This window comes from Pantherophis guttatus, chromosome 2 (assembly GCF_059756535.1).
Source record: "Pantherophis guttatus breed Tessera chromosome 2, ASM5975653v1, whole genome shotgun sequence".
NCBI classification, from domain to species: Eukaryota; Metazoa; Chordata; class Lepidosauria; order Squamata; family Colubridae; genus Pantherophis; species Pantherophis guttatus.
Window position 1 is genome coordinate 244,675,696 of NC_142064.1, and position 20,754 is coordinate 244,696,449.

General features: G+C 39.6%; 1 protein-coding gene across 4 annotated transcripts in view; it reads right to left on the reverse strand.

Annotated features, from left to right (window-relative positions):
* PTPRG (protein tyrosine phosphatase receptor type G) overlaps positions 1-20,754 on the reverse strand; it is a 725,247-nt gene that overhangs the window by 136,050 nt on the left and 568,443 nt on the right. For all 4 annotated transcript variants that reach the window (XM_034408792.3, XM_087883749.1, XM_034408794.3 and 1 more), the window contains exons 7-8: positions 11,733-11,890; positions 7,486-7,678 (exon numbers count right to left, since the gene is read on the reverse strand). In XM_034408792.3, the coding sequence (XP_034264683.2) occupies positions 7,486-7,678; positions 11,733-11,890 (351 nt within the window). The remainder of the gene's footprint in view (positions 1-7,485; positions 7,679-11,732; positions 11,891-20,754) is intronic.

The window sequence follows — 20,754 nt, forward strand, 5'->3', positions numbered from 1 at the left end:
AGCATAGCATAGCAATAGCATTTAGGCTTATATACTGCCCCATAGTGCTTTGCAGCATTCTCTGCAATGTAAGCATTATTTGCATATTGCCTCCAACAATCTGGGTCCTTGGAAGAATGGAAGGCTGTGTCAACCTTGAGCCCCATCAGGATTGAACTCCAGGCTGTGGGCAGAGTTAGCCTGCAATACTGCACTTTAACCACTGAGCCACAAAGGTATGTTATGTAGATAACACAAAGCAACCAAAGAAGAACTAAATACTAGGTAGGAACTAGACTGTTCTCCAAGGGCCACTGTGTGAACTTTGATAATTAGTAGGACTATGCAGAGATGCAATGACAAAGGGTAAAATGTGATACAGAACACTTGTGATCATGGAATAAGGAGTACTTTAAAGCTTGTTTTTTCTTGGAATCATAAGCCCAAGAAAAGACACAGATCTTTTAAGGTGTTCTTGACAGGTGCTGTAAGCATACCCATGCACACTCCAAATAAAATGTTGTCCTCTAAGTCAAGATTTCTGCAGGTTGTAATGATTAAATGTGCCATATTAGGGCTGCAAAAACATTGACAAACACTAGGCGTCAGCAAAGGAGTTTTTGTATTGATCTGATGAAATCAAATCAAGGCTGAATGCCCAAATGTCAGATGAAAATGCTGAAAACCAAGAGGATAAGGTTGATAATTAATTTCATGTATGATTTATGAGTCTTCCATTTTGCAACTCAATTTTTGACCTGCAGCTACAATAAAATGCGATTAGCTAATGTGTGACTCAGTGTATTTTGTGAATACAAGCAGCGTAATGGATGTACAGTTCAATGGGTTGAATAGACCCAACCGACCAAAGAAACAAACAAACAAACCAACGGTTAACAGGTTATTGAGAAAAGTCCACTCTCTCTCGTTCACACAAATGCATTCTGCTCCTAATTAAGAGGCTACTTCTTGGGTAAACTGAAGTATGAAACATGCATGAAACACTGGATACCCTGATATCCTAGAACAACTGAACGGACAAGAAGCAGATGATTAAAATGGAGCTAACTGGAAGACTAATCACTCTTCAAATCTCTATTCAATCGTTACAATATATAGCCTTATGGAGAAGAACTGTGTAGCACCATAACATGCCCTGTATAAAACTGTCAAAATATAACATCACTGGCTGCAAAAACAAGCAATAAATTGATGTGTTTACTGAGAAGACAACAACAACAACAATAACAACAACAACAACAACAACAGTTTGGCATAGAGCTGTGCAAATGGCACAAATTATTTCCAGGAATAGTGGGAGCAAACAAAATAGGGCCAGAAAGTTTTGTCAAGGTATGATCGTCACTCATGGAGGGCTGTTTGTGAAATAATCTACGGCGACAGCTGTTTCAATGCAGAGATTTAAACCCAGAATATCCAAGCCGAAACACCGCTCATGGATCCCGACTTCCAGTTATTTAATTTTTCATGACAGTAGTTCACACCATTCAGCTGACCAGCTATTTCATTCTTCATCACCTTTGCTTGAAGCAAGAGCTGGAAAGCATCACCTTGCTGTTTCTCAGCAAGAAATTTAAGTCAGCTCTGTCACCTTCAGAGTGTTGTGTGACCATTCGTTTTAGATTGGTTACACTAGAAGAGAGGTGTGTTGTTTTTTTTATTTATTTTTGTTTTAGTCTGTAAAAATGTACCAGGCATTGTTTCTCACTTAGCACATAGACAAGCTGGAGAGAAGTGCATGGCATTTGTCACTACAGGCACAGTTTTAGCTTCCAACAGACTCTAAAGGAGGAACAAGCTTAAAATAAAAAATCATTATAAAAGTCTGTAGAGATTCTCAGTCATCCAGGTCATGTGGTTCCCAAAGGTGCTTTTTCAGGAGGCAACTGGACTTCCTTGTTTTTTCTTTTGAAGATATGTTGCTTCTCATCCAAGAAGCTTCTTCAGCTCCGATAAGATAGGGATGGAAGGGTCCTCTAAAATGATGTAAATTACCAGCTATCTGCAAGGAATATAAATCCTTCCATTCCCCACTATCCTGTCAGAGCTGAAGAAGCTTCTTGGATGAGAAGCGAAACATCTTCGAAAGAAGAAACAAGAAAGTCCAGTTGCACCTTTGGGACAAACCATCATTAACTCAACCCCAATGAACATCAGAATAGGTGGCCTACAATCTGCAAGCTGTTGGAAGAAATATTGCTATTTTACAACAGCTGTCTTTACTGATCAGCAGGACAGGATAATAGCAAATGCTGGTTAAATTCAGTTAATGAATCATGAGATGTAAAGTTGGCTCCAGTCAAAACTGGAGTTTAAATCTTAGGCCAGACCTCTGAGCGGGTCCCACAATTTTGACTTCACTAAAGATAGTTTTGACATCATAAACCTTTGTCATACTCTCCTACGATCATTACTCAAGACAGATTGATTCCATTTTGACATATGCCAAGATGTTGAAAGAGTTCTCATTGCTATGGTGCAATGTCCATGGTGACATAAACAGTAGCTGGGACAAAGAATAGCTCAGGGAATGAATTATTCTATAGAGCCATCTAGTCCAGGGCCATCAATATATGCATAAGAACACCTCCTGGCTAATAATTTTGCTGTAATAATGGGGGCAATATTATTTTAAAGGGGAAAAAAGTCTTTTAGTGAGTCCAATTGTGAACATCTTTTTATGGAATTCTCAAATGAAATGAAATATACAACGAACAGGTGGCTCTTTCAGGCTGAGTTGTACAATTATATTGGAAACTGTGTGCAATGTACTTATGATTGCTAACTTTGTGGCCTCACAGCGATTATCCAGAGGGGTCAATAATCTTAACCACACAAAAGTGTTTTGCATGGATCAGACCTTAAGAAATAGCTTTGTACTGAATAGAATTAGCCAGCTACTTAATGCTCCACACATAGAGAATATGAATCAAAGTGACTTTGCCCAGGCATTTTACAATTCAAGTCAGGGGTTTTACTTTGTACAGACCATACAGGAAAACTGAGAAAGTCTTAAATTGAGGAGATCTGGGTCATTATCATAGAGTGAAGTTACCTATCACAATTTTGCTTTTATTGTTTGTTTTAATTAACATTTTTCCTGCCATATATCTTAATCTGTGCGTTCAAGTGGGAAATCATGTTAACCCTTTGGTAGTGTCTGATATACGCTCTTTTCTACACTGGTGCCATTGGTGTCGGTCAACTCAAGCTTTTATTGAGAGAAAAAAAATAATGTACAATAGTTTAAATAAACTCCACATCTTTGGAGGAAGCATAAAATACAAATGTGGAAAATAAAATAAAAAATCAAATGCACTTGCTTTAATCATGTGGCATCAAGAGGGGTCGATTCTTAATAACAACCTAGATAGATTTTATCCATAACTACCTGCCCCTAGACAAGTCCTTTAGGTCTTCAAATGATGCATCCGTCACCACTGTAACAGAGTCCATCTACCTTGTTGCTTTTCCTCCTTCGGACTCAAATTTTGTTTATCAGACCATTGTTCAAGGCTGCAGCTCTTCCTCCTCTCTCCCATGGCCACTCTCACATACCATTACAGAAGGCAACCTTAGCAGCACTTTGTTCTAATGATGGACCTTAGCAGAATTTTAGAGAATGGTAGAATGGAAAGCAGGAGGCACCAGATCAGGAACTGAAAGGAAGCTTAAGCAAGCAGGCAAGCAATGGAGTATGTCTTTACAACAAGAGTTGGAAAACCACTGGCTTTTCTGATGCTCTGAACTACAGTTCTCATCAACTCCAGGCAACATGATCAATGGGAAGGCTCCTGGGAATTGTAGTTCAATAATATATGGAGAGTTACGGATTCTCCATTCATACAGTTTACGAGCCAATGCCACTAAGCACGAAAGGACTACTATCTAGGTTTATATATAATAACTCATAATAAACATCATTTGCTGAATAAGGCACTTTTTAGGTGTAATGCTAACACATAAACCATTTTTTTGGATGTATTTACACCATATTATTTATCCATTTATTTCTACAAAGCCAAAAGTTGGGTTGTAATCTTTGCTCTTGATAGGATATAATTCTATGGATCTATTTTTTTAAATTTTGGGCAAAGAATTCAGAGCCATTCTCACAGAGTCCAGATGTCCAAAAATAAACAAAACATAAAGGTGCCGTAACATTTCTGCAGCAGCTATTAACATGGGAAATATTGCAGGCACTCATTCAAAGCAAGAAAACCTTTGTAATTCTATGCAACATATTTCCAGGGGTCGCTCTGAAAATTAAAAAAAAAAACCACAAGTCCAATTTGCTACTTTCTTCTAATGCAAGCTATTACCTTTCATAGGGGCCCAGAGGTGGCCAACACACCAGCCATAAATATTCATGTTTCCTGATGAAGTTATAAAGCCCATTCCAATCTGCCACCATCACGGTGTTATTAAGGGGCCTGAGAAGTGCCTTTTTTTTTTAATTAACAATAATCTTTAGTTTGCTTTTGATCGCAACGGCTTCTCCCAAAGCAACGGTTTATGTGCATTTGCATATGTGCTGGTGCTCATGGCAATCAAAACAAATCTCAGAGAATGCCTTTCTTTTTTGGTTCATTGGGGGAAATGGGGCATCCACAGCCTACACGAAATGAGTAGAGTGGAGTGGAGTGGAGTGGAGTGGAGTGGAGTGGAGTGGAGTACAGTAGAATAGAATAGAATAGAATAGAATAGAATAGAATAGAATAGAATAGAGGCCTTTGAATTATGATGCTGGAGAAGATTCCTGTGAGTCCCTTGGACTGTAAGGCGAGCAAACCGGTCAGTCCTAGAGGAGATCAACCCTGACTGCTCTTTAGAAGGCCAGATACTGAAGATGAAACTCAAATACTTTGGTCACCTAATGAGAAAGAAGGACTCACTGGAGAAGAGCCTAATGCTGGGAACGATTGAGGGCAAAAGAAGAAGGGGACAACAGAGAACGAGGTGGCTGGATGGAGTCACTGAAACAGTCGGCGTGAGCTTAAATGGACTCCAGAGGATGGTAGAGGACAGGAAGGCCTGGAGGAACGTTGTCCATGGGATCGGGATGGGGCAAACCCAACTTTCCAACTAACAACAACAGAATAGAATAGAATAGAATAGAATAGAATAGAATAGAATAGAATAGAATAGAATAGAATAGAATAGAATAGAATAGAATAGAATAGAATAGAATAGTTTTATTTGGCCAAGTAGGATTAGACACACAAAGAATGTGTCTCTGGTGCAAAAGAAATGCAGGTAATCTGTAGGAATCTGCAATCTGCATATGTGCAGGGATTTTCCTATCTTGGATGGCAAACCTCAGATAAGGAAGGTTACTTGCACGTAAGCACCAGGAAATTACATTAAGACCCTAATTCTGTAAACAAGAGGAACAGGAGGAGAGGAAGTGGGATGTGTGTTAGATTTTAATTATAGCCAAATATTAGAAGTGCTTAAGCCAGCAGTAATGATTAACCTATGATTTAAGTTACCTGGAAGATTCTGTGAGCCAATGATATTCTTCCAAGTATGCTGTAACTTGAAAGTAACAAACTATATAGTGTCACTATGTAAGACAATAAAGTTACCACATACATCCTCAACCTTTGTGTGTGTGTGGTCTCTATAGTAATCATTGACTTACAACATTTGTTTAGTTACTGATTGAAGTTACAATGGCACTGATGTATGACCAGTTTTCATATTTATGACAGTTGCAGCCTCTCCATGGTCACATGATCAAAGCTTGTCAACTGGAATGTATTTATGATGGTTGCAGCGTCCGGGGGTCATGTGATCACTTTTTCGACCTTCTGACGAGCAAAGTATAAATAAATTTAAATATTAAATTAAATTAAATTAAAGTTAATGGTGAGCCAGAGTCACTTAACCATGTTACTAACTTAACAACTGCAGTGCTTCACTTAATTGTGGGAAAAAAGGTTGCAAAATAGGACCACACTCACTTAACAATTGTCCTGCTTAGCAACAGAAATTTGGGGCTCAATTGTGGTTGTAAGTCGAGGACTACCTGCCCTTTCAAGTCTTGCAAGATTCTGTTAAGGTAACCTAAAGCTACCGCTCTCCTTTGTTGTCCTTGCCTAGACTACCTTGCAGATGTAACAATAATGCCTTTAATGCTGTACTGAGCCAACCTACCTGAGCAACACAGATTGGAGTATTTCCAGGTTTTTAATAGTTACTTTGGGGCCCATTTTAGCTGAAAAGCAGCTAAGGAGCTCATTCTATATCTAGAATTCGTGAATTGATTAAAGGGGAGGGGGGATTCATGTCTCTCTAGCAGTTTTGTTGCAGTCAAAAGGCCTCCTAGAGAGAGCAGATTAAAGCAACAGCCTCACTGAGACACAGTAAAGTTAAAAGGTGATTTGAAGAAAAAAGCACCTTGGTTTAAAAATTCTGCTTCTCAATATTTTTACAAAAGTGCCTGGCCTCCCTGCCCTCTGGCAAAAAAAAAAAAAAAAAAAAGTCTGCAATGACAACAAAATGATTGGTAGCAATAAAACAGAAACTGCCTCAAGAACAGCAATTTTGCTTTTATTTTTTTGCTTGTTGTATTTTTCCCCCCATCTGAACCATCAAAGCATTAAATTTATATAACATCAAAAAAATGTACACAAGCACGGGAAGAAGAGTGGTTCATTGGGAAAAGCATGATGTGTGTGTGTGTGTGTGAGAGAGAGAGAATCCCCCATGTGATTTATTACTAGCTCATCTGTATGTATCAGTCCTTATTTAGTGCCAATTGGGACTGGCAACTTGGTGATTAAACAAATTAGTCACTAAGCAAAATCTCGATTGTGTTTATAGTCTTACTTCAGCTTTTTTTTTTTGTTTTACAGACCTGCAAAGGTTGTAGATGTGAGGGTTGGTTGCAAAGTTACTTTTCCATTGTAACTGCAAATGGTCGCTAAATGAGACAGTGGCTAAACAAGGACTACCCGAAGTACCAAGATTCCTGAGCACTGCTATTTGAGTGATGTCAAATATGTTGAAAAGAAAGTATATTGATCAAAAGCCTAATGATTACCTGGGCCTTCCTTGCCATGCTTCCCTGATCACTCTAATAATAATAATAATAATAATAATAATAATAATAATAATAATAATAATAACAACAACAACAACAACAACAACAACAACAACAACAACTTTATTGTCATTGTACGTGTATACACAGTATACCCATACCACAAAATTCACTTAATACCCAAAGACCAGGTCCAACACACATAACAATACCCAAACACACTCCCACCCACCACAATTCCCCACCCCTAAACCTATGTACACAAACAACCAGACAAATGCTAAAGCAGAGGTGGGGAACGATGCCCCTTCATGATTCATGGACTTCAACTCCCAGAATTCCTGAGCCAGTCTGTCATCAAAGGGCCATCGTTCCCCAACCCTGCCCTAAAAGGATGATGCTTCCCATGATCCTCAAAATGGACAAAGCCACTCTACCTTTGGAGGCTTCAGTGCCCAATGGGTTTTCGAACATGCTGGTTGACAGTTGGTTCCAAGCATCCTTCACAGCCGACTTGGAAACAATCCTGTTGTTCAGGCTCTGCTGAGGCCGGAAGTTATTCCGTAGGTATTCCACAGATTTGACATGATCTTGCTGTTCCGTGGTAAATATGGAATAGAAGGCTTCCAGCTGAAAGCCACAATCAGGATAAGGGGAAAGGAGGAGGGGGAGAGGAAAAAAAAAAGACATTAATTAGAAAAACAATGTGGTGAAATGTGGGCAGCTGATAATAACACAAAATGGCAGGAAGCCCTGATGCCAAGACTGATAAATCAAACAGGAAAACGTCTGCCCACTGAAATTTCTGCCAGCAGCCTTATCTAGCCTCATTGCGATTCTGCCAGGCAGCCGGGAACACAGTCTAGAAAGTTAATGTCAAAGAGAGTCAAAGAAAAGATTATTTCCTAGCCTCTCCTCAGTATAGTGGCTTAAAGATATACCGGTATATATATGTATTGCCTTCTGTCTCTGTTTTATTTTATTTTATTTTATGTTGTGTTGTGTTTTTGTTTTACTATTACTATTACTCTGCCAAAAAGGGATACACAGTCATTCCAGAGTAACATCAATCACAGCTCAGGGTATGGACACTCCATATTCTTTACAGTGTTGATCTCATACCCAGGGTGTTGCAGGCTATCCATACTGTAAAAAAAACCAAGGTAGTTTAGCTCTAAATCAGCGTTCCTCAATCCTTGGCAACTTTAAGATGTGTGGACTTCAATGCCCCAGATTTCTTTAGCCAGCATGGAGTTGATGTCCACATAGTTTAAAGTTGCCAAGGTCGAGAAACGGACTCTAAATGACAAAAATGTGCAAAAAACCCAAAAAGCTGGGAAAGATATCTACCTGCCTAAGTTTTGCCTGCAAGCAGAAGCGACAACTGTAGTAAAAATAGAACTTTTGTCTCTCAAGTTTCCTCTTATTTTCAGCCAGGAGTATTTAACATTTGCTGGAATGAAGGCCGTGGTCCAAAAACTAGTAAGTAGGCTGCATTTTAGAAAAAATTGGCACATCAGAGGTATGTTCAGATTGGCACACTCCCCTTTGTAAAATACTTTCTATAAAAATGCTGACATTTTGGCTGCAGTCACAGAAATAGAAATGTTTTGTAAAAATATAATTTCTAAAACGAGAAGGAGCCTAACAGACAGAGGGCAACTGAAGTATGCCATCCTATTTCACAAGGAATGAACCATGTCTCCCTTTTTTCCAGTTTTTTCTTGCTTTCTTAAACAATATTTCTCCTTTGGATGATGTTCTTGTACAGCAGGAATCCCAAATGACTTTAAGCCAAGCAGATGAACCTCCTTACCTTAACTTAAATACCGTGGTAATGTAGGTATATTCTAGCTATAACACAGCCTAGGAGATAATCCAACCCCATCCTTATAAGAATTTAATTCAAATTATCTTTTAAGGAATTGGATTCAAAATATCATTTAAAAGAGACCCTCAGCATGGTAATCAAACCTTTTGTTCAACAGAAATAAGGCAAAAAGACACTGTAAATGTATTTTTATAGCAAAGATGCACAATCTTAGGCACAGGTAGCCTACAAAAGCCAGCACATAGACCCAGGAGCTTGAACAAAGGTTAACTTTTAAAGCTGCACAAGGAAACAGTTATTAAGGAAATTACAATATTCATATTAGAGATATTTCATTAATTTACACTAACTTTAATTTTGAGCATACTATTGCACACATATACATACAGACACAGAGAGAAAAATTGGCAGGTTTAATCGTTTGTTATCAATGTTCTACCATCTCTGTCTTCCTAAAGTTTACTTGAGTTGATTTAGCAAGTGTTGCTAGAGAGATCTACTAGGCCACATGTGATTTGTGAACTTTTCACCGCATTGGTGAAACAATTATGTCAGGCAATTGGGGGTATTTAAAAACCCAATGGTGGTTAAGGTGCTGGATTATGAGCAGAAACCCAGATTCTTGTTCTCTCTTAAGCATGGGGGTTAGCAGGGTGACTTGGGACCAAATCTCTCTGTGCCCTAGACTGGGAAATTGAAAAAAAAAAAAAACCATTTACTGACCCACACCAAATCAGTATGGTACATTATGGGCCATATCCTTCAATTAAAACTTTCAATCTATGGTAGATTGATTTAACCTGCCAGTAATAATAATACTTATTTGACACTATTAGAATAACATAAAGGCATCCCACAGTTATTAACCTCTAAGAGTAATCCAAAAAACATTTCATATAATATTTAAACCATAATCCTTCTGGTGGTGCAGCAATTAGCATGCAGTATTGCAGGCTAACTGCCCATTGCCAAGAATTGGATCCTGACTGGCTCAAAATTGATTTAGCTTCCATCTTTCTGAGATCGGTAAAATGAGGACCCAGATTGTTGGGGGCAATATGTTGACTCTGCAAACTGCTCTGCAAACTTGAGAATGCTGAAAAGCACTGTGGGATGGTATATAAGTATAAGTGCTATTGCTGTAATTGTGAACTCCAGGAACCAACAGTGAAATATGTGGATCTGATTTAATCTACTGTTTGATCTCACTGGATAGAGAAACAGTAAAGAACAACAGTCAAGAAAGACATATGTATTTGGTGTGCGCCCTCTTGATTGAGAACTAGTGGGATGAGTGACAGCTTGATGCTTTGAATTGCTTCAAAGCATCAAGGGTGGGTTATTAAATATTTATACTCATTCATTCATATAAGCTGGTGACTTTTCCATGAGCATTTAATGTCTTCCGAGAGTCCTTTGTTGCAATGAAATGTATTTACACCAGCAATTAAAAGAGGTGGGACAAGTGACAACAAAGAAAACTTTTGAAAATAAAGAATTTTAATGCCATTTTTTTTTTTTTTTGGATTTATATACCGCCCTACTCCCGAAGGACTCAGGGCGGTGAACAGCCAAAAAGATAAAACACACGAACTACAAAATTTAAAAAACAATATAAAAACCCATTAAATAATTTGGCCCAAAACAAATTAAAACACCCCTAATTTTTTAAAATAAATTTAAAATTTACAATTAAAAGGGAAGTTAGGCCAGGCCAGCCTGTTGAAATAAAAAGGTCTTGAGGGCACGGTGGAAGGTGCATAAATCCGGGATCCTCCGTATCTCCGGGGGGAGCTCATTCCAGATGGCAGGTGCCCGCACAGAGAAGGCTCTCCCCTTGGGGGCCGCCATTGCCTATTTAATTGTTAAACAGTTAAATATTCTCTGCATTGGAACTGCTCTCATTGAAATTATCCGTTGTTGCCTTGAACTATTTTGTATGTTCTCTAGTAAGATCTCCTATGACACCCTTGTAAGGATCTGTATGCCCTTATTAGAGCCATCACAATGCAAGTTTTGTGGTATTCTAAAAATAGACAAAGTCGATATATTAGCAAAAAAGCATTACTTTCTCTGCGCAATTATTTCAAATCTATCAAATCTGTGTCTGTATACGCCTAAAATGACTTAGCACAATTTTCGAGCAGAAATGTGAAGATGGGAAAAGAATGAAGAATTCTGTGTAAATATTTATAATGTGGTTTAAATATATCTGAACAGAATAGTAATAGCTAAGATCATTTAAAAGGAAATAAGATGTCGCGTTCTATTATCTTCTTGTGTGGAGTGGCTGATGTTGAGCTTCAGAGAACAATAAAACAAAATCAGATTGCTTCCTTTTCTATCAAGAATATATTTTGTTGTTGTTTTTTGTGGGATGGAGGAAGGTCTTTTCTACTCGCCCAAGAAAAAGAGATGAAATCTGGTTATAGCATATTTTATTTATTTTATCTATTTCTATCTCACCTTTATTATTTCTTTAGAAATAACTCAAGGTGGTGAACATATCCAAGACACCTTCCTCATCCTATTTTCTGCCCAACAACAACCCTGTGAGGTGAATTGGGCTAAGAGAGAGTGACTGGCCCAAGGTCACCCAGCTGGCTTTCATGGCTAAGGTGGGACTAGAACTCATGGTCTCTTGCTTCCTAGCCTAGTGCCTCAACCACTAGACCTTTACAATCCAGCACACTCCAGATGTGTGGGACTTCACTTCCTAAAATCCATGTTGGATGGAGGGTGGGGGCTTGAAGCCTAACTTCAATGGGTGGATAAAAATGGGTTAAGTTAAAAAGAAAAAACCAAAACTAAGAAAATAATGAATCAGGCAAACTGTTTATGATACCAACCTACCTGCCGATAAGAGATGGGGACAGGCATTCGGAAAACAATCCATTCCACAATTTCGCTACACGGAGGTGTAGTCAGTGACCCTGCATACCGATAGTAACTTCCCAAAGTTGCTGGCAGGAGATCCCTTAACACAAAAGGATCCAAGAAGGTCTCTTTTTCTGGAAAATAAAATGGTTTAAAACATATAAAAGACGAAGCAACGGACATTGCAAGAGTGGTCCACATTTATTTTATGAGCACCAAAGCATCGATTTTCTGCTAGCATGTAGTCCTTGACTTACAACCATTTGTTTCGTGACCATCCAAAGTTACAATGGCACTGAACAAAGTGACTTCTGACCATTTTTCACACGACTGCTCTAGCATCCCCATGGTCACGTGATAACCTTTTGTGACCTTCTGACAAGCAATGTTAGTGGGGAAGTCAGATTCACTTAACAACCATACTACTAACAACTGCAGTGATTCACTTAACAACTGCGGCAAGAAAGGTCGTGAAATGGGGCAAAACTCATTTAACAAATGTCCTGCTTAGCAGCAGAAATGTTGGGCTGATTGTAAGTCAAGGACTACCTCTAGTTCTTTACGTTTATATAGAAACAGCATCCACTGTTAACTGCAATCCTTACCTTTTCTTGGTCTTATGAAGTCAGCATATCAAAAGTATCTTGAATGAACCTTCCCTAACAGCCTAGAGCAGGGCTGTCACGTGCTGGCCACGCCCACACCCGGTTTAGTGAAGGGGAAAAAAGTCCCGATATGTCCTGTGATGTCGCCATGACGATGCGAGTTTGGCCTACAGCATTTTACACTGACATAACTTTCTTTTTAAACTTACAGGCCACTCCATCCAATAAAGTGGATAATGAAGAATCAAGAAGCTTCTTGAATGAGAAGTGAAATGTCTTCAAAGAAAAACCAGAAAGTCCAGTTGCCTTTTGAAAAAGCACCTTTGGGACAACCATGACCTGGATGACTGAGAATCTCCATAGACATGTAAGGATCAGACAATATTGTAATTTTTTAAAAATAAAACCCAATGGTTGCTAGAATGAGCACAGATTTTATTTCAGATCTGTACCCCCCATGATACCACTGCCATTCCCACTAACAGAAATTCAGTGCTAATATTAGCATATTTGCAATACGTTCAACCTGCAAAGCAAGTTACAATGACAAATTCATTCCACACCAGAAGTAAGACTCAAAGAGCATATCCACAAATCCATACTGAGCTGGTATTCAGATCAGGTCTCTTTCTCCAATACAGGTCAAATCTTTCATCAACTAGACTAACAGTTAAAACTTGTGACAAATATGATTTATATTATTCAAACCAGAGAAGAGCTGTTTGTTCAGCTGTGGAATAGTATTTCCATATCGGGAACGCATCACATGTCAGTGGTCCAAGTCAATGGCATATTTCAAGAGCATATAATTAGTGTAATATATACATTCTGTTTTAACAAATTCTAATGCAGTATGCTTATTTAGCAATATTACTCTTCGGTTGCAAGTATGCAATTTCAGGCAAAGCATTTGAAATGTCACAGGTATCAACAAGCCCTTGAAAACTGTTGATGCCTGCACACACATAAATCTTTCGGCAAGTCTGTCAGTGAATTTTCAAATATTGTTTACAGCTGGAAAAAACTAGGAATTGCTATAATGTTTGAATAGTATGTGGTCCATAAAATTGCCCCCAATGCTTATTTTGAAAACAAGGGTGTTATGTTGTCTTTCCCTAATTGCGGTAAAAAAGACAACAGCCTGTTGAATTGCAAATTAAAGGTTTTAAAATCCATTATAAGTATGCTTTGTCTTAATTCATTTGGGGTAACCAATAAAGGGAAGACCAGATAGCACCTAGGGGTGGAATCAGCCTGGAGACATTTAGTTCTTGGTAAGGTCACACTTGGAATACTGCATCCAGTTTTGGTCGCCATGATATAAAAAAAGATGTTGAGACTCTAGAAAGAGTGCAGAGAAGAGCAACAAAGATGATTAGGGGACTTGAGGCTAAAACATATGAAGAAGGGTTGCTGGAATTGGGTATGTTTAGTTTAATGAAAAGAAGGACTACGGGTGACATGATAGCAGTGTTCTGATATCTCAGGAGCTGCCACAAAGAAGAGGGAGTCAAGCTAGTCTCTAAAGCACCTGAGGGCAGGACAAGAAGCAATGGATGGAAACCAATCAAGGAGAGAAGCAACCTAGAACTAAAAAGAAATTTCCTGCCAGTAGAACAATTAATCAATGGAACAACTTGCTTCCAGAAGTTGTGAATGCTCCAACACTGGAAATTTTAAAGAAGACATTGGACAACGATTTGTCTGAAATGGTATAGAGTTTCCTGCCTGAACAGGGGGTTGGACTAGAAGACCTCCAAAATCCCTTCCTTCTCTTCTCTTCTCTTCTCTTCTCTTCTCTTCTCTTCTCTTCTCTTCTCTTTTCTCTTCTCTTCTCTTCTCTTCTCTTCCCTTCCCTTCCCTCCTCTCCTCTCCTCCCCCCTTCCCCTCTCCCCTCCCCTCCTCTCATCTCCTGTATTCTCACAAATGGTCTAAGTCCAATTCCTCTTGAATTCATTTAATTCTTATCTAGCTTAAATTTAGTGCCGACCATTAGTTAACTAGATTCTTGCATATAGGGTTCTACCTGTTCTTGCTCAGTTCCCAAATGAGTATGTAGTATAGATGCTGAATATACAACTGGGCTTCAGAGTTCTGGTCATTGCAGTACAAGATTGACGGTCACATGTTTGCACTTGCTGACATTCCCATGGGTTTGCCATAAGTAAAATCAATGGAGAAGTTGGCAGGAAGCCTTGGGTTACAATGGCAACACAAGAGTACTGGAATTGCCATCATTAAGCAACACGCTCACATGGCATTGTACTTTGTGGTTTGCATCATTTGGTGATGGAGGATGGTGCAACGGGAGCATCCTCACCTACCTCTGTTGGAATGACTTCACATATAAGGCCAAAATTGGACAGGGATCCACTTGGTTTGGGTGAAAAGCAAAGCTGCTTGAGTCATTGTAAATCTTGCACAAAACACAGGAATATGAGCAGGAATAGGGGCTTAGTGAAGGCTGCATATAACTGTAGATGTGTTTTGATTATTCTATCAGAACACTTTTTTTTTTAAAATAAATAATTTTATGCCGCCCTTCTCCGGAGACTCAGGGCGGCTTACAATGTGTTAAGCAATAGCCTTCATACTTTTGTATATTCATACAAAGTCAGCTTATTGCCCCCACAAACTGGGTCCTCATTTTACCTACCTTAGAAAGGATGGAAGGCTGAGTCAACCTTGAGCCTGGTGAGATTGGAATTTACAGTAATTGCAGACAGCTGTGTTAATCACAATGCTATCAGTCTGCTAAGCCACCAGGCCCTGTCCATATAATGTCCATATAATGTCCAAATAGTGATCAGATAGGTGCTCTCAAATTTGGAACTATCAGAGGAAATCTGAATTAGATTTAGATAAAATATTTTATTACCGGATTAGAGATCTCCTGAAAGAAGAGAGTCATTTCTAGCATTTAAGAACCTAATAGTATTTATATGTTTTGCCCCAACATTCCAGTTCTGAGCCCTTTTTCTCTGGCCACCTCCATTTAGTTTATTAAATTTAAAGGTAGTCTTCAACTTATAACCACAATTGAGGCCAGAATTTCAGTTGTTAAGCAAGATAATTGTTAAGTGAGTCATGCCCAATTTTATGTTCATTTTTTGCCATGATTGTTAAGCAAATCACTGCAGTGGCTAAGGGAATCCTGCGGTCTTTAAGTGAATACATTGACTTTTGTAGAAAGCCAGTACTCATCCACCCTCCTAGAGAATGAAATATTTTGGGGAATATTAAAAAGGTAGGATAGAATATTTGCCCTAAAGGAGAAATGGGAAAAAATCTTAAGGGAGGCAGAAACCAGCACCAGTCTCCCTACCCCAAGCAGAAACTGAGTAGGCCAGCTTTTAGAAATGCACATTTGGTAATCCATTCAGAAAGACTGGGTCAGATGGAAACTCCAGATAAGCAATTAGGCAAGACAAGATTAGCTTGGACAAACACCTAGGATCTGCATTTCCCCTTTTGCCTACAGAGCCAGCCATGACCCCTACATGACCCTATAGAAAGCAAAAAGGTATAAAAACCCACCCTACTCCCAACTGCATTTTGTCAGCTGTCCCAGAACTGCACGCTGTGTGTGTGTTGGTTTTGTTCACCAATAAACAGAATCTTTCTTTCCAATCAGCCTCCATTTTATTCCCGGCTTGGAACTGGACCTGAATTTTTCCTCCAATATTTTGCTTGTTGGAAGCTGGCTGGGAAGGTCAGAAATGGCAAATACACAACCCTAGGATGCTGCAACCATTGTAAATACATGCCAGAGTTTTGAAAATAAAAATTCTCCAGACCATTCTAATCTGTAGAATATCAGGCTGAACTCCCATTCACATTGCAGGAATACAAAGTCAGTATAAAGATGGAGTCGAGACTCATCTTGATTATTATTTGACTGATCATGCTTTCCATGGTGGCAGTGCCTAGCCAAACCTGATCTCCAAACAGTGAAGCAGAGTGGGACCTGGTTAATACTTCCATGTGAAACCATAAGGACATGGATTAGGAAATCCATGCCAGGGGCGAAGAATCAGGACCATTCATAAGATCGCAGTGTAAGTGATTTATTGAAGCCTATCCACAAGAATCTAGTCAACTAATGGTCATCATTTGGTCCTAGATAAGGTCAACAGAATTTGGGGGGGAGGCTGGACTTGGATCTTTTGTGGCAATGCAAGGACTCTAAACTGATGGCATGTTTAACTCCACCCTTCTGCTCTGCCGGCTCTTCTATAATCCTCAGACTTCCCTCTAGGAAGCTGGGGAAAAAATGGAAGGAACTGTGAATCACTTTTGTATTGCTGCCAAAAATACACTACCAGTATGAACATGTCAAAGGAAACCAGGCTTGACCTGAGGATCTCTTTGCCTTCCCTATTTTCTAGGAGGGTGGGTGGGGTGAATGCTGAAGAAAGCTGAGTAGTTTTTATTCATTGCTTTGTTAAAATTGCTTCTGTGGTGATGAAATTTATGTCTGGTTCTGAATTACTTCTGTTTAATATAATTTCTTTTATTCGCTGTATCCCACCCTCATAATTATTGATATAAAGTAGGTTAAAAACAATTTAGTGGGTCAACAGAATAGAACAATGTCTTTAAATGTATAAAATTATGAAACCCATTTCACCCGTAATGTATTGCAATCCATTTGGAATTAATTGCTTTTCAATTTTATTCCTTCTCCTTCTCTTGTATACAGATACGGACTAAAAAAAAAATACACATTTTCCTTTTTACATAAAGGCTTTTCTGAGAAACCTCTATTTTCCCGTTTCTAAAATTTACATTTCAGAGAAATAAAACAAAAATTAGAGAGAACAAGCCACTGGCAAAGATAGACATCTTTGGTTCTTTTGCAATTATCCCCTGCAGTTCTGATGATTAACCGGCCAAATTCTACACTATTGCCATAAAAAAGGTAACAGCAAGGTTTTTATTAAGTGCTTTATACAAAGAATCTGTCCCAACAACGAACTTCCTCCATGCTGTGCAGGTTGATTTCCCTTGTGCTGCTGCCTGATCTACATCTTTTTTTTTTTTTTATTGAGACATTTGGTAAATTTGTATGGATAAGGAGCAATAACACAAACTGTCTTGACCTTCTATGCAATGTAATTTTCAGACTGATATATTCTTAACCGGAAGGGAGGGGGAAAAAGTGGAGTTTTTTACTACCAGTTCTGTGGGCGTGGCTTGGTGTGCGTGGTGTGGTGTGCGTGGCAGGGGAAGGATACTGCAAAATCTCTATTCCTACCCCACTCCTGGGGGAAGGATATTGCAAAATCTCCATTCCCACCCCACTCTGAGGCCAGCCAGAGGTGGTATTTGCCGGTTCTCCGAATTGCTCAAAATTTCTGCTACCAGTTCTCCGAACTACTCAAAATTTCCGCTATCGGTTCTCCAGAACCTGTCAGAACCTGCTGGATTTCACTGGAGTACGGTCTTTGTGAATACAGGAAACATGCCTACATTCAAAAAGGTAATTCAAAGCATATGTTCGTTCAGTGCTTTTAGGAATTTCTTGGCAAAAGATTTGACAGTAACCTCTGTTACACTGGCTTTAAAAAGAATTAAGACTAATTCCCAGAGAACAGGTCTACATCCATGTTATTAAGAACAAATAATTCGGATTGCTATGTGCCTGACAATTTGGTTGGAAAGTGCATGTTAAGAATGTGATATATCTTTTCATCAGGTTTTCACGCTATGGCTTAGATTTAAAAAAACAAACAAACCAAAAAACCCCCTTCAGACCTTTCCAAGTATAAGTAATGCAGGTAGTTCAGCTAAAAACATTGTGCTTCCCCCCATGGCTCACAGCACTTCACACCTTTAAAATTTTTCCCCCTTCTATACCGAGAGGCACTCGCTCTGCTTAGCCAATGTGTGAAATGCAGCACAAGTGCTTTTCATCCTTCATTTCATTTCCCAAATAAGATGCTAATTGGGAGACTTACAAATCTTGCCAAACTCAGATCATAAAAGGAGAGGATAAAACCAGAAATGTGCAGTTGGCATATGTCTGAATCTAATCCTGGCTACGAGGCAGAGAATAAACAATGCAAAATGGCCAACGTGAGAAATTGTTACCTATTGGGCATGAAAATTGAGGGCAGCTGTCATATCTCCTCTGGGCTCTTACTGGACCACAGATGAAGATCCTTCAAAGAAGGCATGACAGCTGCCACGCATGGAATGCCATGTTGCAGTGGTTGGGCTTTCTGAACGTTCCTCAGTGCTATCTAAATTATTGAAATGTTCTTCCTGGTCTCTTTTCCGCTCACTGCACACCTCAGCATTGTCTTTAGCCCACCGCAGGGAGCTCTTATGCTTCTTTCTGGGGCAGTAACTCAGGGACATATTCAATCGTTTGTTACGGAGAAGCTTCCCCACAATCACAATGGCTTCTCCACAAGCCATGAGCACGTCAATATTTTTGTTGGCATCAACCTGCTAAAGAACCTATTGTGGTTAAAGAACCTGCTGTGTATCATGAAAAGAAGTAAAGTAGGGGCTTAAAGGTTTGCCTAGAACTGGGAAGTCCAAGATAATAGCAGACTTACTTATTTATTTAGCGGATGGCATATCATACATAGCAATGTATGCAATGCCATTTCCCCAAGATTAAAAAGAACACAATAAAATATGAACGTCAAAAAGATCTATATTCAGATATCAATGTCTAGGCCAGTGATGGCTAATCTTTTTGCCGCCCTTGCCAAAAGCGAGGGGAGAGCCCATACCCACAATTCAATGCGCCCCGCCCCCTGCACATGTATATGTGACCCCTCCGCACTCCCCCCACTTTTGGCATGCGATGGCACGGTGGGCCCAGTAGGCCTGTTTTTCGCCCTCCCCAGGCTCCAGAGGCTTTCTAGGAGCCTGGGGAGGGTGAAAACAGACTTCCCCACCCCCCGGAGGCCAGGAACAGCCCATTTCCCGACTTCCGGTGGGCCTGAAAGGCCTGAAAATGCGCTGGAGTTGAGCTAGGGCAATGCTCACCTGCCCACAGATATGGCTCCACGTGCCACCTGTGGCACGTGTGCCATAGGTTCGCCATCATGGGTCTAGGCCATCTAACTATTAAAGAACAACATCGGCTCTCAAAATGCATGGCAACGAAAATAATAGCAGAGACAATGTGCCTTAATTACAGATAGTCCTTGACTTACAACCATTCGTTTAGTGACCGTTCAAAGTTACAATGGCTTGGCAACCAGCATGCATTTATCATGGATGCAGAGTTCTGGGGCCATATGATCACCATTTGCAACCTTCCCAACTGGCTTCCAACAAGGAAAGTCAACAGGGGAAGCTGAATTTGTGATCAATGCATGATTCGCTTAACAACTGCAACAATTTGCTTAACAACTATGGCAAAAAAGGTTGCAAAATTGTGCTTGACTCACTTAACAACCACCTTGCTTAGAAATGGAACTGCTGGTCCCAATTGTGGTTATAACTTGAGGACTACCTTTACTTATTTAGAACTTCTACTGTTCATATTAAAGAGTTGCTTCCAAGTCAACCTTGGTACCAGTCCCCCACTGTAGATCTGTGATGAATCATAAAACATGCTCCTTTGTGTGTTCCTTTGCTCAGAAATAAAATTTCAACTTGAGGTTCTTGGAGCTCATTTGGTTCCATCTATTCTGCCCCGTATAGCCTTCACCCTACTTAGTTCACATTTAAATTTGCTACTTAGAGCTGCTTAAATACAGTTCTGCTATTCAGTAGCAGCCTTTTTTTACTCCATGTTTCACAAAGTTGATATCTTGCTTCAGTCTTTCTCTTCCTTCATTACATGTGTCAGGAAAAAGATGTTTTGGGGTTGGAATACCTAACCAAGCAGTCTTCCCTTGTGTAAATTTTTTGGGATTATATAAAATGCACGTAAGTGTATTTGTACAAATATGCCTCAGAGATATTTTTGGAGAGAGTTCTTGAAGCCTGCTTTTCTTGTGACATATGCAACTTTGTGCATAGTAAACAATGGCCCAACCAACTGCCATCGGGGCAGTACAATCTCCCACCCAACGCTGACGAGGCAAGCCACTAGAACAGGAGTCTCCAAACTTGGCAACTTCAAGATTTGTGAACTTGAAGCCCACAAGTCTTAAAGTTGCCAAGTTTGGAGAACCCTGCACTAGAATATAAACTGAGAACAAACCCCAGTCCTTACTAGCACTGATGATGTTACCTAGTTTGGGTAATGAAACATCTGCATAAAATACAACCAAGCTCAGAGAGCACCAAGGATCCCTCAACTTTGTGCACGTTGGGATACCAGCAAAGATGTTCCTCAGCTGTTTCCGGGACTAACTATCTGGACAGCAGGGAAGGCAAACTCAGCTGGGGAATGAGGAAGCGATTGCAAACTGCAAGTTGGA